General features: G+C 43.7%; 1 protein-coding gene across 3 annotated transcripts in view; it reads right to left on the minus strand.

Moving 5' to 3' along the window:
• Nucleotides 1–2411: 2411 nt before the first annotated feature.
• Nucleotides 2412–17145, minus strand: part of Map3k1 (mitogen-activated protein kinase kinase kinase 1) — a 60440-nt gene continuing 45706 nt past the window's right edge. For 2 of the 3 annotated variants that reach the window (XM_021633609.2, XM_060385714.1), the window contains exons 8-20: nucleotides 16325–16406; nucleotides 15909–16089; nucleotides 14908–15156; nucleotides 14150–14271; nucleotides 13172–13263; nucleotides 12754–12943; nucleotides 11218–12487; nucleotides 10741–10893; nucleotides 9804–9966; nucleotides 8082–8213; nucleotides 7160–7302; nucleotides 6408–6539; nucleotides 2412–4898 (exon numbers count right to left, since the gene is read on the minus strand). In XM_021633609.2, coding sequence (XP_021489284.1) covers nucleotides 4749–4898; nucleotides 6408–6539; nucleotides 7160–7302; nucleotides 8082–8213; nucleotides 9804–9966; nucleotides 10741–10893; nucleotides 11218–12487; nucleotides 12754–12943; nucleotides 13172–13263; nucleotides 14150–14271; nucleotides 14908–15156; nucleotides 15909–16089; nucleotides 16325–16406 — 3059 coding nt within the window. In that variant the 3' untranslated portion in view covers nucleotides 2412–4748. The remainder of the gene's footprint in view (nucleotides 4899–6407; nucleotides 6540–7159; nucleotides 7303–8081; nucleotides 8214–9803; nucleotides 9967–10740; nucleotides 10894–11217; nucleotides 12488–12753; nucleotides 12944–13171; nucleotides 13264–14149; nucleotides 14272–14907; nucleotides 15157–15908; nucleotides 16090–16324; nucleotides 16407–17145) is intronic. The other variant, XM_060385715.1, reaches the window with a different exon arrangement.

The raw sequence follows: 17145 nt of genomic DNA on the forward strand, positions 1-17145 counted from the left end.
AACTTAGAAATGTTATCTTGCCAGCTAAAGACACATACAATGAAAAGCTGGGTGTGGTGGCTCATGCAGGAAGCAAAAGCAGACAAAAATCTGTGGGTCCCAGGGCAGTTAGGGCTATACAGTAAGACCCTGTCTCAAAAAACAACAACAAAACAACAACAACAAAAAGTCCAGTAAGAAACAGAGCCCCTAGGTGCAGCCGGGAGGTGGGAGTGGACAAATAGAAGGCCCTTTCTATAATATGTAGGTGTGAGGGGGCTGTGGCGGCACACGCCTGTAATCCCAGCACTCGAGAAGGCAGAGACAGGTAAATCTCTGAGTTCAAGGCTAGCCTGGTCTACAAAGAGTCCAGGACAGCCCAGGCTACACAGAGAAACCCTGTCTCAAAATACAAAAATAAAACAATCAAAACACCCAGGTGTGGGGATGAAGAGATTTACAGAGGGGAGAGGGATACAGGAAGGAGCTAAAATCAACCAGTGCCTTGGGGTTGATTCCAGCTTGTTCCTGGAGCAGAGTCACAAATTTAGAAAGTAGGAGAGCTTCATGACCCTGGTGGTGTTTGATCAAAACAACCTTGTGGTTTCTACGTGTAGCTATGCGCATGTAGGTTTAGATATTGTATACTATTTTGCATGTATGCAAAACTACAGATTCTAGTTTTGTGAAAAGGACCTTAGAGCTATAACACCCAGTAGCCATTAGCCCATCTATCTTAACATGCAGACCTACTTATTTTTTTTTATATGAATGCTTATTCAAATTCAACATAATCACTGGACAGTAGATTTAGGTTTGACATTTATATTTTCTATTTGTCTCATCTGTTCTTTATTCTTTTATTCCCCCCTTTTTCTTCATTCTTTGGGATTGGGTGCTTTTACATTTGTTTTTGTTTTTTTCGAGACAGGGCCTCTCTACGTATCTCTGGCTATCCTAGAACTCACATTGTAGAGCAGGCTGGCCTAGAACTCAGATACCCCACCTCTGTCTGCCGAGTGCTGGGGTTACAGGTGTGTGCCACTGAGCTCAGCTTGCCTTTATTTTTTAATATATGACCTAATAACAGTAGACGGCAGTGGGCTACCATATGTTTGATGCATGCATATGCTTAACGTTTAGACGCTTTTGCCCATCAATGGAATCAGTAGTCTTTGAGAAAAAAAAAAATGTCTGCTCCAAGGACTACACAAGACACAAGCAGAAGATGGAGCTAAATGTATTAAGTTCCCAAAGAAAACCGGTGGCTTGCTGTGGTAGGCAGTCTTGGTTGTAACTCAACTGGATCTGGAATCAACCTGGGTGGGTCTGTGAGGGTTGTTAGTTCCCGGGAGGATTAACCTTCTGATGGCGATCCAGATGCAAGGAAGTCCCGAGGAAAAGCTGACATTTGCTGCTCCGCCTTCATCTTTGGCCGCTGCCACCATCACAGCCCGGCTCCTTCAGCCTTCCTACACAGTTGGGGGACCAGTGGCTCCCCAGAAATGTCTCAGGCCTTCGGTGGCAGATGGCACTGCTGAGGCGTTCGGCCTCCTGGACTGAGGTTACCAGTGATTCAGCCTCTAGCATGCCTAAAGCTAAAGTTGGGTCATGCAGTGCCTAACTGTAAGCCAATCTAACAAATGCCCTTTGTAATACATATTCATCCCTGTTACACAGAACCCAGACTAGTACACGAGCCAAAGACAGAGATGCTAGTCCTCAGAAACTGGCATTCTGTCAATGTCACAGATTTGTGACAACTTGAGCAAATACATGATGATATCTGATCAATAAATGGGAGAAGTCTCTCCCTGACAGCAAAATGCCAGCTGACACATGTTGAGGGGTGAGGAAATGAAAAGAAAAACCACCATTTGGCAACTATCAGGGTAATATCTCAGGCAAGAATGCTGAGAGCACACAGCTAAACTGGACAACAAATGGTATTTATGTGGTCTCAAAGTATCCCTCTTCAGAGACCTTAGTAAGGGTAAAGGTGGCTTCGTAGTGCTGCTCAGGTCATCTCAGCAGCCAAGGAACAAATGGCTGCTGTGTAAACCCACCGCCATGTGCCAAAAACTCAAGCACTGCCTGCAGTGTCCCAGCCCACCTGCAGAATCCCAGCCCACCGAAGAAGCACCACACTCAGGCTGAGGGTCTTCCACAAACCAATCGCCACTGGGATGACAACAATACGAAGGCCAAGGAAGGAGTGAGACATGGTTATACGAGAGCCAAGGAAGAGACATGATTCTAGGCTGAATGAGACTCAGGACAGCAACACACGATCCTGTTCTGCAGCTCTGGGTAAAAAGGGTCTGACCGGGCAGCTGACGTGTGACTAGGGTGAGACGTAGAAAATATTTACAGTGCGTTCAGCACCTTTCTATTTCAATGGAATTACTTAAAAACCCAAGACACCAGTTAACTTTTGTTCAAAAACTTTTATTTACTATAAAGACAAAAACACCAAAATAGGTACAAATACTATAAAATTGGTTCAAAGGGGTAAAAATTTTAATTAAAATATCTCGATATATTTAAAATAACAAAGGATACATTTAAGCCAAATTTTCTTAACCCAGAGGTTTTTTTTGTAGCATTTGCTTACATAGTAAGGTGCTAATAGGAGTTAGCCCTTAAGCCCTGGAAGTCTTAGGAATCATAGTCACACAGAACACAGAATTTCATTGTGAGAGTGAACTTTGGTAGAAGAGAATCTATAGGCCACCTGAGGTAGTAGAAACTGGAATAAACAGCAGTGGACGTTATTTACAACTTGAGTACCAAATAACATTAAAAACACAAAAATAATTACATAATACAATTTTCAGTCCAGCTTTGATCCAAAGAAAATAAGAATATTACATCACATTTGCATCGAAAACAATACACCACAATTACCAGCAAGCTGAGGGAGCTGCAGACAAACTCAAACACAGTGGAGCCTGACATCTGGGGCCGGGGTGAGTTTGAAATGCGGCGGGCATGTTGATTACACGGTAATACTGACTAGCTGAGGTTCCTCAGCTCATACAGTTTACAGCTCTGTCAGACACAGTACTAATCCGACCAGTGATCTTCCAGTACATAAATGGCAAGAGTGCGTCCTTTAAAGCTTGCACACGAGAGACTCGGAAACAATCTTATTAGAATTGTAAAAATTCTAAGTAGTCAAAAAGTAAAAAAAAAAAAAAAAAAAGTCAAGTACAACACATTTAGCATTACCAGACTTCACATTTCTGTATTATTTTTAACTCTTCAAATATTGCCAATCTTTCAAAACAAAGGAATGTAAAATTTCACTAAGAAGCACATTCACATAAAACTGCCTTTGAAAATTATCTGCAATATATCCCTGTAAACTTATCTTGGAACTTATTTTGCTTCCAATTTGTGTTGTACACTTCAAATGTACTACATATATAGCTTATTTAGTTTATCCTGAGTCTTTGAGAATAACCAATTCTATCACACTGGCTTCTGAAGAGTTAAAACTTAACATCTCAAAGTTACATTTAATAGCTAATCAGTACTTGATTTAAAACACATACAAATGAAGGGCTACCATTTTCCTTCAGGATTCCATGCAGCCGAATTCAACTCAAGGTGAAAACAATTAAACTGTTGTGCAAAGTCCAGGAATTAGTTCACTTTTCTTTCTGAACATTTTTCAAATGCAGAGCAAATTTACTGTCTATTTTAAAACGTTACTGACTGGCAGAAATGAGTTTATCAGCTGGGTCTGGCAGAAAACATGCATGGCGGAAGGAAAACAGTAGTCACTCTATAATCAGTGGGAATGAATGATGGACTGTTACAAAGAGGAAGATTTAAATGGTGTGAATTTCCTATAGGCTAGCAAAGTACTCTGAAACAGTTCACTTAACTTCCAGACAGGCTCGCTCTGCCTTGTGAGCTGTGTCCGAGAACAGCTGACGCTTAGGTGAGATTATATATGACCCACATGGTGAGGGCAGAGGCGACTGGAGGGAGCCCTCCTTCATGAATGCCAATGAGAAGACAGAACTCTGCAATAGGCACAGATTTAATAAACTACTTCACACCTACTTCTATTTTTTTTTCTGGTTTGAAGAGATCACCTTTCCCTGAATATTTAACACAAATGACGGTGAAATGAAAATACAGAACCATATTTTCCCAAAACGAAATGAACGGGCCAACAGTAAAATGCACAATGAACCACAGTTGACCAGGAGTTAAAAAAAAAATCAACTGTGGGTCATAAAGAAGTTATTAACTTTTAAAAACACATGTACTTACTGCTACTCATAGGATACTCAGACCTAAAACAGGCAGACACTGATTTATTTTTTTATAGCCAGTGATAAAAAACCCAACGGAATTGTAGACCCCCCTGATGTGATCACTAGATGAAATGGAAGAAGTGACACATTAAATAGATCCTGAGCCCTCAGCTGCTAATATTGCTGAAAAAGTGCTCCAAAAATAAATTTCTGCTTCTGTTACTTAATCATGCAAACTCCACCGCTTTTCTGTTCACCTAGAGCCAGTCCTGGGAAAGGCACGGTTTACAGTTCCTGCACAAAGTGTGGACTTCTGCATATTGAGCTTAGGTACAGGTCATGATTTGTCAATCACATACTTAGGTACGGGCTCCCCACTGGCCTCATTTCTAGCTGTTCAGTGGCGTGAGGGCCAGCAGATTAGCAATGTGGTTGCCCACATTTTCTTCTTTCCTTGCTGTACAACCTGTCTCCATGATAGTTGATTTAAACAATTAACTACCACGTAGTACGAAAGACAGGATGCTTCAGTAGCTCTCTTGACGGAGGTCTGTCCTGAGGTTGAAGTTCTAAGCAGCGCAGAGCCACGTCACGCAGTCCCGGGGACAGATGGGATGGGATGGATGGCGCGGTAGTTGCACTAGCGATCTGCCGGAGACAAAGCCAGAGCACTGAGCTTCTGCAATGGTTCTGCATGGAACACAGACACGGAGCTCCCAGCCTCCCAGTGTATCTACACGGTGTGTGCAGTGAGTTTTTCTTCAGTGTTGGATGATTCTTAGTTCAGTATCAAGCACTGTAAATAACTGATTTACTTTTGTTGTTTGTCTCTCTTGCTAAGGTCTCAGCACAGGCTGGTGGCCTGGATCTCCTGCCTCTACCTCCAGAGCACTTCAACTATAGTTGTGTGCTGCCCTGCCCAGACAGGAGCTGGCTATCCTACAGACAGGTCAGGGTGAATCTCAGTAATTTAAACCTACCTACTTACTCTCAATCATAACAAAACTCTTCCCTTTCCCTCCCATTAGGAAGCTCATGAATGATTATTAAAAAATGCAAACTGACAGAAGGAAAAAAACCCTAAAAGTCTGTGATCTAGACACTGAGTGTTCGCTCACACACAGCTGTGGTGATCCCACCTCTGTCTGGAGACTCTGAGTGGGTGCTCACACATCTTCCACCCCATCAGACAAACGGAAATGACATCCCTTTCCACCTTCCCGAGTGTAATCACTCGCTGCTCTTGCTTTTCCTTCACAGGGAGGATAAAAAAAGCCAAACAGCTCTGTTGACTCTTGAGTCAGCCCAGGCTTTAAGTACTCTACTCACAGTGCAACGCCTAATCCTGGGCTTGACAGCAAGAAATAAATTCCTTCCAGGGAGCACAGATGAGTCAAAAGTTAAAATTCCAGAGCAGAGCCGGGCAGTGTGGGGCACACCTTTAATCCCAGCACACAGGGGGCAAAGGCAGGCGGTTCTCCCTTTTCAAGGGCAGCCAGAATCATATAGACACTCTGTCTCAAAAAACAAAACAAAACAAAACAAAACACAACTCCCCCCAAACAAAACACCGTTGGGGGAGTAGACTAGAAAGCAGGTTCAGGAGGTGAACGTCCGCCGTGTGAGCGTGATGATCGGCCTGAGTTTGGATCCCCAGATCCCATGTGAAAAGCAGGTATGAACATGCATGTCTGTAAGCTTACAGTCCTACAGTGGGGTGGGAGGCAGGAGAACCCCCTGGAGTAAACGCTCATGGTCCTGGAGCATGCAGTGCAGCGGCCGACAGAAGGGCCCCACCGCAAACGAGACGGAGAGGAGAGTGAGGGCCAACGCTTTGGGCCGTTATACTGCCACTAGTCCTGGCATGCACACACCCTCACACACAACCGTGCACACACACACTCCATCTACAAAAATACGTTAACAAGTCTCTTTAAAATTGGCAGATAGAGGCCATCACTCCGGTTCGGGGGATCCGACCCCCTCTTCTGGCCTCTGTGGGCACCTGACACGCATATGGTGCACAGACGTATGTCACCCCAAACAGGCAAAACACTCTCACACAGAACAGAAAACAAACAAAACAGAGCTTGTGGGGGTGACCCATGAGGACTGGATTCTGCCAGTTTGAAAACGTATTTGTCGTATCATAATCACCTTAAATATCAACGCAAGATGATTAGAGTGTTTTTCTGCATTCCAAGGTGGCTTTGCACAAGCCATTTCTATAATAGCGCAGCCAACACTCCACACATCACAGCTCCTACCATACTGCTGACCTCTCAGTACCTAAAACAAAGCAGAGTGAATTGGGAAATGTGACTTAACAGAGAGAAGTGATCAGAGCAAACAGCGGCACAAATTACGTGGACAGCACATGTAACAGTCCAGCAATTTCATGGACCACTTTAAAATGTCATCAACAAGCTTAATGTCCATGTGGCACAAAGAAAAACATCACAGGATTCCAAAGCAGGCCCCTCCTCTAGATAATGGGGCAAGCAAACAAACTGTCATTCCACTGAACACGAAGAGCTCAGGACAGGCCACATTCAGAACCGTGGACCTTGTTAAGATGCTGACAGACAAGGCCTGCGGTTTACCTCCCAGAGAAAGGTAACTTTTGCCTATTTCTACCACATACACTTTTGTTTTACTACAAAACAACTATTACAAACTAACCCCACAATTACGTGTTGAGTGTGTGTTAACTGTGTTGAGGTAGCCTTTAAGCAAACCTATAAAAACTCGTCTTTTATAATTTTGTTAAGACAAAAGTGGGAAGGCTGAGTGTCTGAAATGCAGGGTACTACTAAGAACTAGCTTACAGGGTCATGGGCTTCCAATAACTCAGTGCGTACTGGATCTTACTGTGAAAAAGCCTAGCACAGTGCTGTCTTCTCACCCACCTCAGGCGCCATGAATGCAATTGTCCCCAGTAACTGTCCCTGGAACTCTCCTGCACCGGTCCCTTTGGATGCCAGCCTTGCGGCAGCTCCAAAATCCGCAATTCGCAGCCTCTGACCTGTGCTATCAATGAGCAGATTGGCACCTGTCAACAGAGACAGTCTTTTAAAATCAAGTACGGATACATTGAGAGCCCTGTGAGGTCCCGCTAATGAACGAAGGCGATGTGGGCACAGCCACAGCCTCAGAGAAAGCTGCTCTCGTCTTCCTCTGGGCCATTTCTGCTGAAGGCACACGCAGGCTCTCTAGTGTGGGTCTAACCTAAAGCTTCAGAAGGAAATTCTGAAGAGCAAAGGCATAAGGTCTGTGGAGATAAAGGAGTACGTTTAAAGACCCTTTAAATCAAGGATTGAAAACCCTGAAAATGATGATTTCAGCAAAATCTATCCAGAATTCAAATTTTGGTACAATTTACATTTTGAGACCAAGTCTTACTGATACATACTAACATAGGCCAATTCAAACTCTACGCTGATTTCATAATTAGAGTTTAATAAAATTTAATATGATAACAGCACTTCAGCACATTGTCAAATTCCCAAGAGACTCACAACAGAAAATCCAAGTTGCCTTTAATAGATATAATTGAAACTGTAAGATCTTATGGATTTTCTTATGTATACATTGTAAAGCCAAGGTGGGGGTCAGGAGACCTCAGTTCCACACTTCCTTTCTTGTATTGTACACTCCGATCTACTTAATGAGAAAGACAGACTGAGCAACTCTCACAGGTCCTTTTAGCTCTAATGATCATAGGATTATTTAACCCCAAATTTAAAAGCTTGTGTTAGAAACCTGCAAAGGTCAAGTTTAAAAATGACATTTGTTTTCTTACTGTCAATAGAAAATAATTGGGATTCTTGCCTTTGACGTCTCTATGAATGATCTGGTTCTCATGGAGATATGAAAGGCCACGAAGCAACTGCTCAGTATAGTTAATGACAACGGACTCCTTGAACGCTCCATATTTACTTAAGAGATGAGCCACAGATCCTCCTGAAAGACAACAGAATTGTGAACCTGGTCAGAGCTATGCTTTTTATCACACTCTATTTCTTAAGCTTACAATATGAGCTCATATGAAATGTTAAACATGTCAGAAGGAAAACTGATTTCCTATATCATCTCAAAACTGTAAATTAGGAAACATTTTCTGCAGAACCCTCATGAAACCAGCTTAGCTTATTTCAGAAAACAGTAAAAGTTGTAAATTTCAGACTGAACTATTTCTGCAATGTAGATTCCACTCCCTTCTTCTTTCAACCCAAGTGTTACAGAATGAAGTAAACACAGCACCGACGTGTTACTTAGCAGAAGGTGAAGAGAGCAGGAGGAGCAAGAAGGCAGTGAGGCGTCAAATACCATGTACTGTCTCTGATGGGGCAAGTCACAAACTTAATGAAGCTCGTTTATAAATACTTAGAGCCAACACATCAACATTCAGTATATCCTCCTGAGAAACAGCAGGGGAGGGACTTAAGAACTACTACTGGGTGTTACTGGGGAGACAGCTCAGTAGGTGGAGAGCCCGCCAAGCATACATAAAAACCTAGGCATGGTGGTGTGTTCTGGAGGCGACTGTAACAGCACTCGGACCTCACACATCTGCATGCACATGGGCACACATCCACACTAGTAAGCATAGGCAAACGTGAACTAGAAATGTACTTAAAAAAAAGATTTATTTATTATGTATACAGTATTCTGCCTGCATGTACACCTGCACGCTAGAAGAGGGCACCAGATCTCATTGTAGATAGTTGTAGGCCACCATATGGGTGCTGGGAATTGAATTCGGGACCTCTGGAAGAGCAGCCAGTGCTCTTAACCTCTGTGCCATCTCTCTAGCCCCTAGAAATGCACTCTTGAACCACACAAGAACATAAATAATTGGCTAAATAACCTAGCCATCACATCTTGAGTCATTGCTATATTATCATAGAAATGAATTCAGTTCAAGAGGATGAGGTTTAAGTTTGTGCCTCAGTGCTATTATATCTGCAGTAAAGTTTTACAATTATACATTAATTTATTTAGTTCTGTTTGTTTGTTTGAGACGGATTCTCACCTATTATGACACAGGCTCGGTTTGGAACGACCATCCTTCTGCCTCAGCCTTGTGAGGGCTCTGACTGCAGGTACAAGCCCTGCTCAGTAACGTTACTTTTATATTGTTAGAAACATTTCTTAAATCTATACAACTAGTGATGACCCTCCAGAAAAATATGGAATTTATGCAGGCCAGGTTTGAAAACACAGATTCTTATACACCAAAGCCACAAAGTCACTGTTAAGAAAGGCTTCTGGGCAGGGAATACATCCCAGGGGTAGAGTACTTGCATGGCATGCACAAGGCTCTGGGCTCAATTCCAAGTACAACAAAACAAGACAGCAAGATGGAAATTTTTAATGTTTACTAGATTTAAAGTATACACAAAATGTTTTTGCGTATACCTGCATATTAAAAGTGGCTCGTTTTTAGAGATCTAAAAGTATTTATTTATAAAGGAAGTACTCGGTGAATTGTGCTCTAGTAGAAGGAAGCTGAGTCTGCGTGTTCATTTCCGCCTTAAGAAGTGAACATACCCGCCATCCATTCAATGAAGAGGTTGTAATTGCTCCTCTCACACGTGGCGCCCAGCATCCTGATGATGTTGGGATGGTTCAGGTGGCTCATCATTCTGATCTCTTCCCTTAATGCTTCCACCACCTCCTCCTGCTCAGAAGATGTGTTTCTGACGTATGTCACCTGTTTCAATCAACACATTAACAAGGTTTTGAGCTTTGATGTTCCAAGTTTTCAAAACAATCTGATCTAACATGGCCAAATCCAAACTATCTTACACATCGACAGCAAATGGCATTTACCCTCATGGATGCAGTATGCTTGCAAAAGCAACAGGTCGACTGGGAAACCTAAGTCAGGAAATTCTACACAATGAGAATATAGCAGAATAAACCGTAGAAGACCAGAAAAATGACAAAAGAGGAAGGCGCTGTAGCCAAGACTGCAACAGTGTAGAACAGTAAAAATGAGAAAAGCAAATGAGGAAAAGCACTATGACTTTAAACGAGAAGTCATTAATTATTTTTGCATCCTGGTAAGCATGCTGGTGATACAGAGTTCGAGAAGCCATCAGCTGGCACAGGTGGAAGGGGGCAGGGACGACAACCATCTGAGCATCTTCACACTGCATCTTACAAAGACTAGCTTCAACTTTTAAAATCAGAATTCATGTTTGTGCCACTTTTGGGAACATCCACTTTGAGTCTAAAGCTTTCCAAAACTGTCAGGTGTGGTGGCACAGTCCTGTATTCCTAACGCTAGGGAAGTGGAGGCAAGAAGGTCCCCGGCTTCAGGGAAGCCTGGGCTACACAGTGAAACCCTGTCTCCAGAACCAAACCAAAGAAACGACTCTAACACTGAAGCAAACGAGACACCGGCATCGAGTCCTGCGTATTCATAGTGCGCGCGCATCATTTCATAATTTGGACAATTTCACCCTGTGCTCCTGATACTAACCTGTTTAACAGCCATTAAAGTTCCAGTCCCCACATCTTGTGCTTGGTAACAAGAAGAAAATGCTCCAAGGCCTATCTGCTGACCTTTCAGCCATTCAGTGTCTTCTCTGTAAGGTTGTTTCGCTTTGGTATGTCCTGGTAGAGTTTCTGGTGTCTGCATATTAAATGAAAACAATTATTTCAGTGTTCAAAGAGCAAGATTCTGTAAAATTAGTCTGTGAAAACAGTGATTCCCAAGTCACCCATGAATTTGACCTCTGACTGTTAACCACCAGTATCAAGTGTGTTAGTGACAGTCAGCTCAGAACCAGCTGAAGTATCTCTGAAATACGCTGAGTACTGCTATTGCAATGACTAAAAATTATCACTTACTTACACATGGAAAATGCTCACAGTCAGCTCATCCCGAAAGCATCATTTCTAGTAGATTTTAACACGTTCTAAGGAAACTGTGAGAGCGTCAAGACTCTATACTCACATCCTGCTGGATGATGATAATATCTTCTCCGTTGTCAACCTGTAGCTGAGGAACTATGGGGAGGGCATCTTGAGATGCTGACATTGCCATGGCAATTGCTAAAGCTTCTTCTTCTTCAGCTTCCATCTTTTCTTTGCACTTCTGATTATGACTGACGTCATCTTTGTAGGTATCATCATTTTCAGCCTTTTCAGGAGAGAGGACAGCAACTTCGGACTTGAAAGTGACTGTTGTGTCACTTGAAGGCATGGATGCTTCAAGGAGGTCCTCGATACTGGAGTTCAGCTCAGTGTTGACGTCTAATCGGCACTTATCCTCCACTGGGGTGAACACTGTCTCATCGCTGGGTATGACGGCGTTCCCACTATTGCTGCTACTGCCAAAGCTGTCCTCACACTTGGAAGCACTGTTCAGGTCAAGAGTCATGCTGTTTTTTGAGGCATCCCCCAGTTTGCTTGTACTCCCCGGGATGGGTCGAGATGGCTTTGGCCTGTGTATGGTACTGGAGGGTGGGGGTCTCGACTGAGTGAAGACAGGGGAGAGTTTATCTGAGTCTCTGTTTTCTGAGCAGTTCCTCTGGAACTGCAGAGAGAACTTGCGCTGTGTTTGAGGAGATGCAGAAGGTACTTTGCAGGGAACAAATGCCTGAGGTCTGTGCTTAGAAACGTCTGTTACAGAGCCAGCTGGGACAGATGGGGCCGATGAACCAGGGGTTGACACCGCTGGGAACATTAACTGGGAATGAGACAAAGGAGAGGAGTTCAAACACTGACTATGGGGTCTGCCTTTTGTTTGAACCATTGGCTTTGGTTGTTCTGTTGTTGTTGAACTAGGAAGTCCTACGGAAATGCCGGCCAGTCTGTCAGAAATGTCCTCTGAACTGGCGCTCAGTCTCATAGCACGTAACCCTTTTCCAGTTTTCTCTAAATGGACTGTGTGCTCAAGGGAACTGCTCTCTGGATAGCTCGCAGGGGCCAATGTCTGCAAGAAGCTGTCCTGTTGGCCATCTGAAGTGCCTTCCACACCCAGCTGGATGACCTCAGCGATTTCCACCTCATCTGCAATCGCCATCAAACGCCGGCGCATCCTGGTGAAGTGAGTGGAACCAGAGGCATTCAGCATTGCTACCAGCTTAGAAAACACAGTGGGCACCGCGGTCACCATTCTCGCAGAACTCAAATAGATCCTTCGAGAGAGTTTGCCAACCATGGAGTGGGAATTATCAATGGATTGCAAAGCGAAGGTTAAGAGGGACAGCAGCTTCTTATACCTGAAAGAAAAAACAAAACACCTTCAATTACTAGACAAGTTCAAAGTACTGAGAAAATAGGCACATTTCAAAAAGGGCAACTTATAGCCTGCCTCTGTACACAAAACCCATTTGGCATGAAGAACTTAGAGATGTTTAACTAAGTAGCCCACCCTCCAGGTGTTTATGATAATCAAATACTAAGGTGTTAGGATACCACCTGAGCAAGGAGGAAGAAGAGGCTTCTGATTCCCACAAAAAAAAAAAAAAAAAAAAAAAAAAATTACCTGACTTCAACAGGCTCAGCTTGTGAGACGTCAGTACTGACAATATGAGGATAAAATTCAGCAGGAAATTCCAACAGCAATCTATCTATAAGACAGAGGCGGCCCAGCAGTTCTTGCCAGTTGTTTGATTCAGCTTGATTTCCAAGAATACAACTTAAGACAAAGTCAACGCCACCGACACCAATGGATCCTACAGGAGTGAGAAGAGCGTGGTAAAACTCTAAAACAAAACTTGGTTAAATGAGGGGAAGGCCTATAAAAAAGTTCTGGGTGGTATCAGACTTCTCTTAGATTAACCCCTATTTTTAACACAGCTGCGTAAATCAATAGGACTACTTCAATATTTTATAACAAATCTAAAGTGACAAATATTGGGTCAAGGGAAACAGTACATTAATCTTAAATTGGAAGTCGTTACCGGCTTTAAGTATTTCTCGACCGACTGCCAGCTCTCCTGCTTGGCCCTTGCAGAGCTCCAACAGCGTTGAAATGGACAGCTGACTCGTGCGGCTACAAAGAAATGAAAGCAGCCTTAATTTGGGATATTGAGTCGGCCACTCACCGAAGAGCTCCAAGTGTCATCAGGTCCCTCTACGGTATTTCTTATGTGTTCAGTTGTTCAAGCAACGACCCAGCACACACAACCCAGAGTTCCGGGCTACACAGGACATGCCATCTAAACCCATCGTCATACTGAGAAACAAGATTTGCCCTGTGCATTTACAGGCTCTGTACAAAGCCAGCTTATGACTTGGAAGGAGGAACACGAGTGGGAGCACTCTGAAGAGAGCAGCAGCAGAAGCAAAACAAGAAGTGTGAGCACTCTGCCCATCAAGAATTGCTGGGATGGAGAAGGTCACTGCCTAGCAATGCCTGCTGTGCCTTATTAAATGAAAGTGAGCTTTTCTGTCCATGCACCTAAGAGCCATGGCCTACACTCACTTCTATCACCACTCTCCATTTCTGTCAGTTTTGAAGACTATTGGGGGAAGATAGGAAACTTAAAAGCCTGATAAAATCTCTCATAGTTACAGTAAAATTCTGTTCAATTAAAAATGACAGAACAGGATTCTTTTCCGATCCATGTGAGGCAGAGGCAAGTATAATGAGGTAAGGTTACTCCTTGTGATTCTATATGCCAGTTGGTGTTCTGGTCGTGGGACTTCAGAGGTTAAGAATGCTACAATCACGCACATTAGATGAGCAGGTCCATGCAGTCTGTCAGCCTGGCTTTTACTTGTCCTTCGGGTGTCTTTCCCTAGCTCTTACAGGCTTTAAGATCCATGTTTTAATTTCAGATCTCATGTTTCAAAGCAATATTCAAAGCCTCACTAACACACTGTATCAGACGCTAAGTGTGAGGTCTGGTGCCAGGCATTTTAACGGGAGGCCTCACCTGTTGGCGTCAGCACACTTGACTAGGATGGTGTCTACGACTGGCCGCAGAAGTCTCTGAAGTTTGATTCTTTCTGCCAAACTGTGGCAAGGAGTATATACCAGCATGGCTCTCAGTGTTTTCTGGGGAGAAGAAAACAAAACCCAGAAAACTGAAGGTAAGTCTGAGTACATTTAAAACACATCAGAGAAAATGTCCTAAGCTGAGGTAATCTGAGAAGAGAAATATGTGATAACTAACCAACCAACCAACCAAAAAAAAAAAAAAAAAAAAAAAAACAACCTTCAAAGGAAATCTTATTGTTGACTGGTTGGTTTTTTTTTCCTTGAGGTAGGATCTCACATTACCCACACTAGCCTTGGACTCCCTATATGGCTGAAGAGCAACTCAAGTCCTGATCCTCTATCTTTCTCCTTCCGAGTGCTGGGTTTATGGCATGGCATCACCATACAAGCCATCAAGAGGTTTTAACATGGTCATATGTGATGTATTCATTCAAGAAAATGTATACACAGTAAGACACTACTGCTATACAGTAGAAAAGTAAACAGTGCATAAAAAAATCACATTAAAACTAGTAAAATTATATGGACAGATAAAATGGGAATATTGTGACTTCTTAAAACTACAGGATTAAAAAAAAAAAAAAAGGATTTTTCTGAAGTTAATGTACCGTAAAGAAGATTTATTGTTTCCTAAAACTGATACCTACAAAAGATAAAAGAAAGCAAACTCATAAAATATGGTTAAGTACTTACTAAAGCAGCAACGTACACTTTGTAGACAGGGTCAGCACAGACTATGGCTAAGACGCTGCAGCACGCCTCCACCACATCCCCTGAGATGCTGGTCTGGGAAGACCCGCTGGAGGCTCCAGCATTTCCAGTGCTCTCCCCATTGGCCAACAGCAGGGCCCCACTAACATCGTGGGAAAGACGCCTAAGGGCCATCTCTCTTACATTCCAGTTTCTAGAAAATAAGCAGCCAACGAGTTCCATTCCAAACACCTGTATGGATGAAAAATAAATGAACCCAGGGGATACTAAGAACAATGTCTGATGATTAAAGAAACATTGACCACTTCTCAGTCTTCACGATACCTGATAGATAACTGCAATTGTCAACCTTTTCCTAACTAAAAGTTACTCTGCTTATGCATACTGTTGTGGAGGTGCACGGGTGCATGGGTGTATGTGTGGAGGGCAAGGGTCAACCTCAGGTGTGTTCCCAGGTGCTGTCTTTATTTCTGAGATGGGGTTCTTCTCTTAGGCTCACCAACTAGGCTAGGCCAGCTGGCCACTGAGCCCCATGCGTCTACCTGTCCATAGCAGAAACTGCATGCACATCAGCACACCCAACTTTTCACAGGATGCTGGACAGCGACTTAGATCCCCTGCTTAGAAGGCAGGCAGTGACTGGCTGAGCTCTCTGCTGAGCCCCTCTGACTGCCATGTCTATTGAGGACTTTCTATGTCATGCTAACTGAGGACCCACCCTAAGTGCTCAGCACCAGTCCCTGGGCTGAGTGAGGGGGCGAGACGAGCTGGCCAATTGCTCATCTTCTTTTGCTTCCTGCCTGTGGCTGCAGCGTGACCAGCCACTCTTGATCCCGCTGCCATGCTTGCCCCACCAAGTTGGCGGAACACCTTGAACTTTAGGTTGAAACAAATCCTTCCCTCTGTGGTAACTTCCTGCCAGGTATTCTGGTCACAGCAACAAGAAAAATAACAAAAACAAACAAACAAGTGACCCTCCTTACCTGAATCCACGGGTCAGCTAAATCCTTGTAAGCGGGAGGGATCTGCTGAGCTCCATAATGAGTAAGGTTAAAGTTGCTCTCTTGGTTCCTTCGTTGTGATCCAGCCATGGGCTGCGGTGAGGCTGGCTGCGGCCCAGTTCGCAGGGAGGAAGGGGAGTCCACCGGGCTTGACAACTCGTGGCTAAAATGAAAAACAGCAAAACTTGCTGCAAAACATTAACAGGTACGTCACACTGTACATTTTTCTTTTGAGACAAGGCTTCACTGTAGCTCAGGCTAGCCTTGAACTCACGATCCTCTTGCCTCAGCCCCCTAAGAACTGAGATTATAGGTGTGTTCCACCATGACAGGTTAGAGAACATTGCTTTAATTTTTTTTTGTTAAACATATACAAATCAGTAATTCAAAATTACTACCTGTAGAAGTCATGGGATCTCCACTTAGATCTACAAAGGGGGCATATTAAAGGCTCTCTATTTCTTCTACATTCTTCTGCCCCTGAAAAATATAAAGAAAAAAACACCACCAAAATGTAAATGCTTAACATTAACTCTCTCTCTCTTTCCCTCTCTTTTCTTCCTCGAGACAGGGTTTCTCTGTGTAGCCTTGGCTGTCCTGGACTCCCTTTGTAGACCGAGCTGGCCTACAACTCACAGAGGTCTGCCTGCCTCTGCCTTCCTGAGTGCTGGGATTAAAGGAGTACACCACGGCACCTGGCTGACATTAAGTACTTCTAAGTCCTGAACATTCATTGCAATTAGTTTAAGACTGCTCTGGGAGGAGCCTCCAACAGTTTGATAGGGCATCAGTCTTAAAGCTGGCCGATGCAGCAGAGTACACTATCCCGATGCTTCTACCTATGCAAATGCTACTTTTTCATACATGATAATATTGCTGTCCTTACCATTCAGAGCACTCTACTCTGGCCCCTCCACTTTGTGGTTAGCCTTTCAGACTCGCCCTCTGGGAAACCCGCCCAGGTGTCCCAATCATTCCACACTTGCAGCTTCTGGGCTGGAGTTTTTTAAGTCTGAGCTCCTTCCACTTTCATCTGCACCCCTATATACCCTGCACTTTTCAGTCTACACAGATCTTAAGTCCCAGCTTGTTGAAAGCTTTACACGGAGCTCATGCAGGGCTCTCCTCTGCTCTCGCCAATCTCCCCACAAGCCAGACTGTAATCCTAACTAGAGCCATGAGCCAGAGTACAGCCAGGCTGAGCACGGGGGGAGCAGCG

This window comes from Meriones unguiculatus, chromosome 6, assembly GCF_030254825.1.
Source record: "Meriones unguiculatus strain TT.TT164.6M chromosome 6, Bangor_MerUng_6.1, whole genome shotgun sequence".
In the NCBI taxonomy this organism is placed as follows: domain Eukaryota; kingdom Metazoa; phylum Chordata; class Mammalia; order Rodentia; family Muridae; genus Meriones; species Meriones unguiculatus.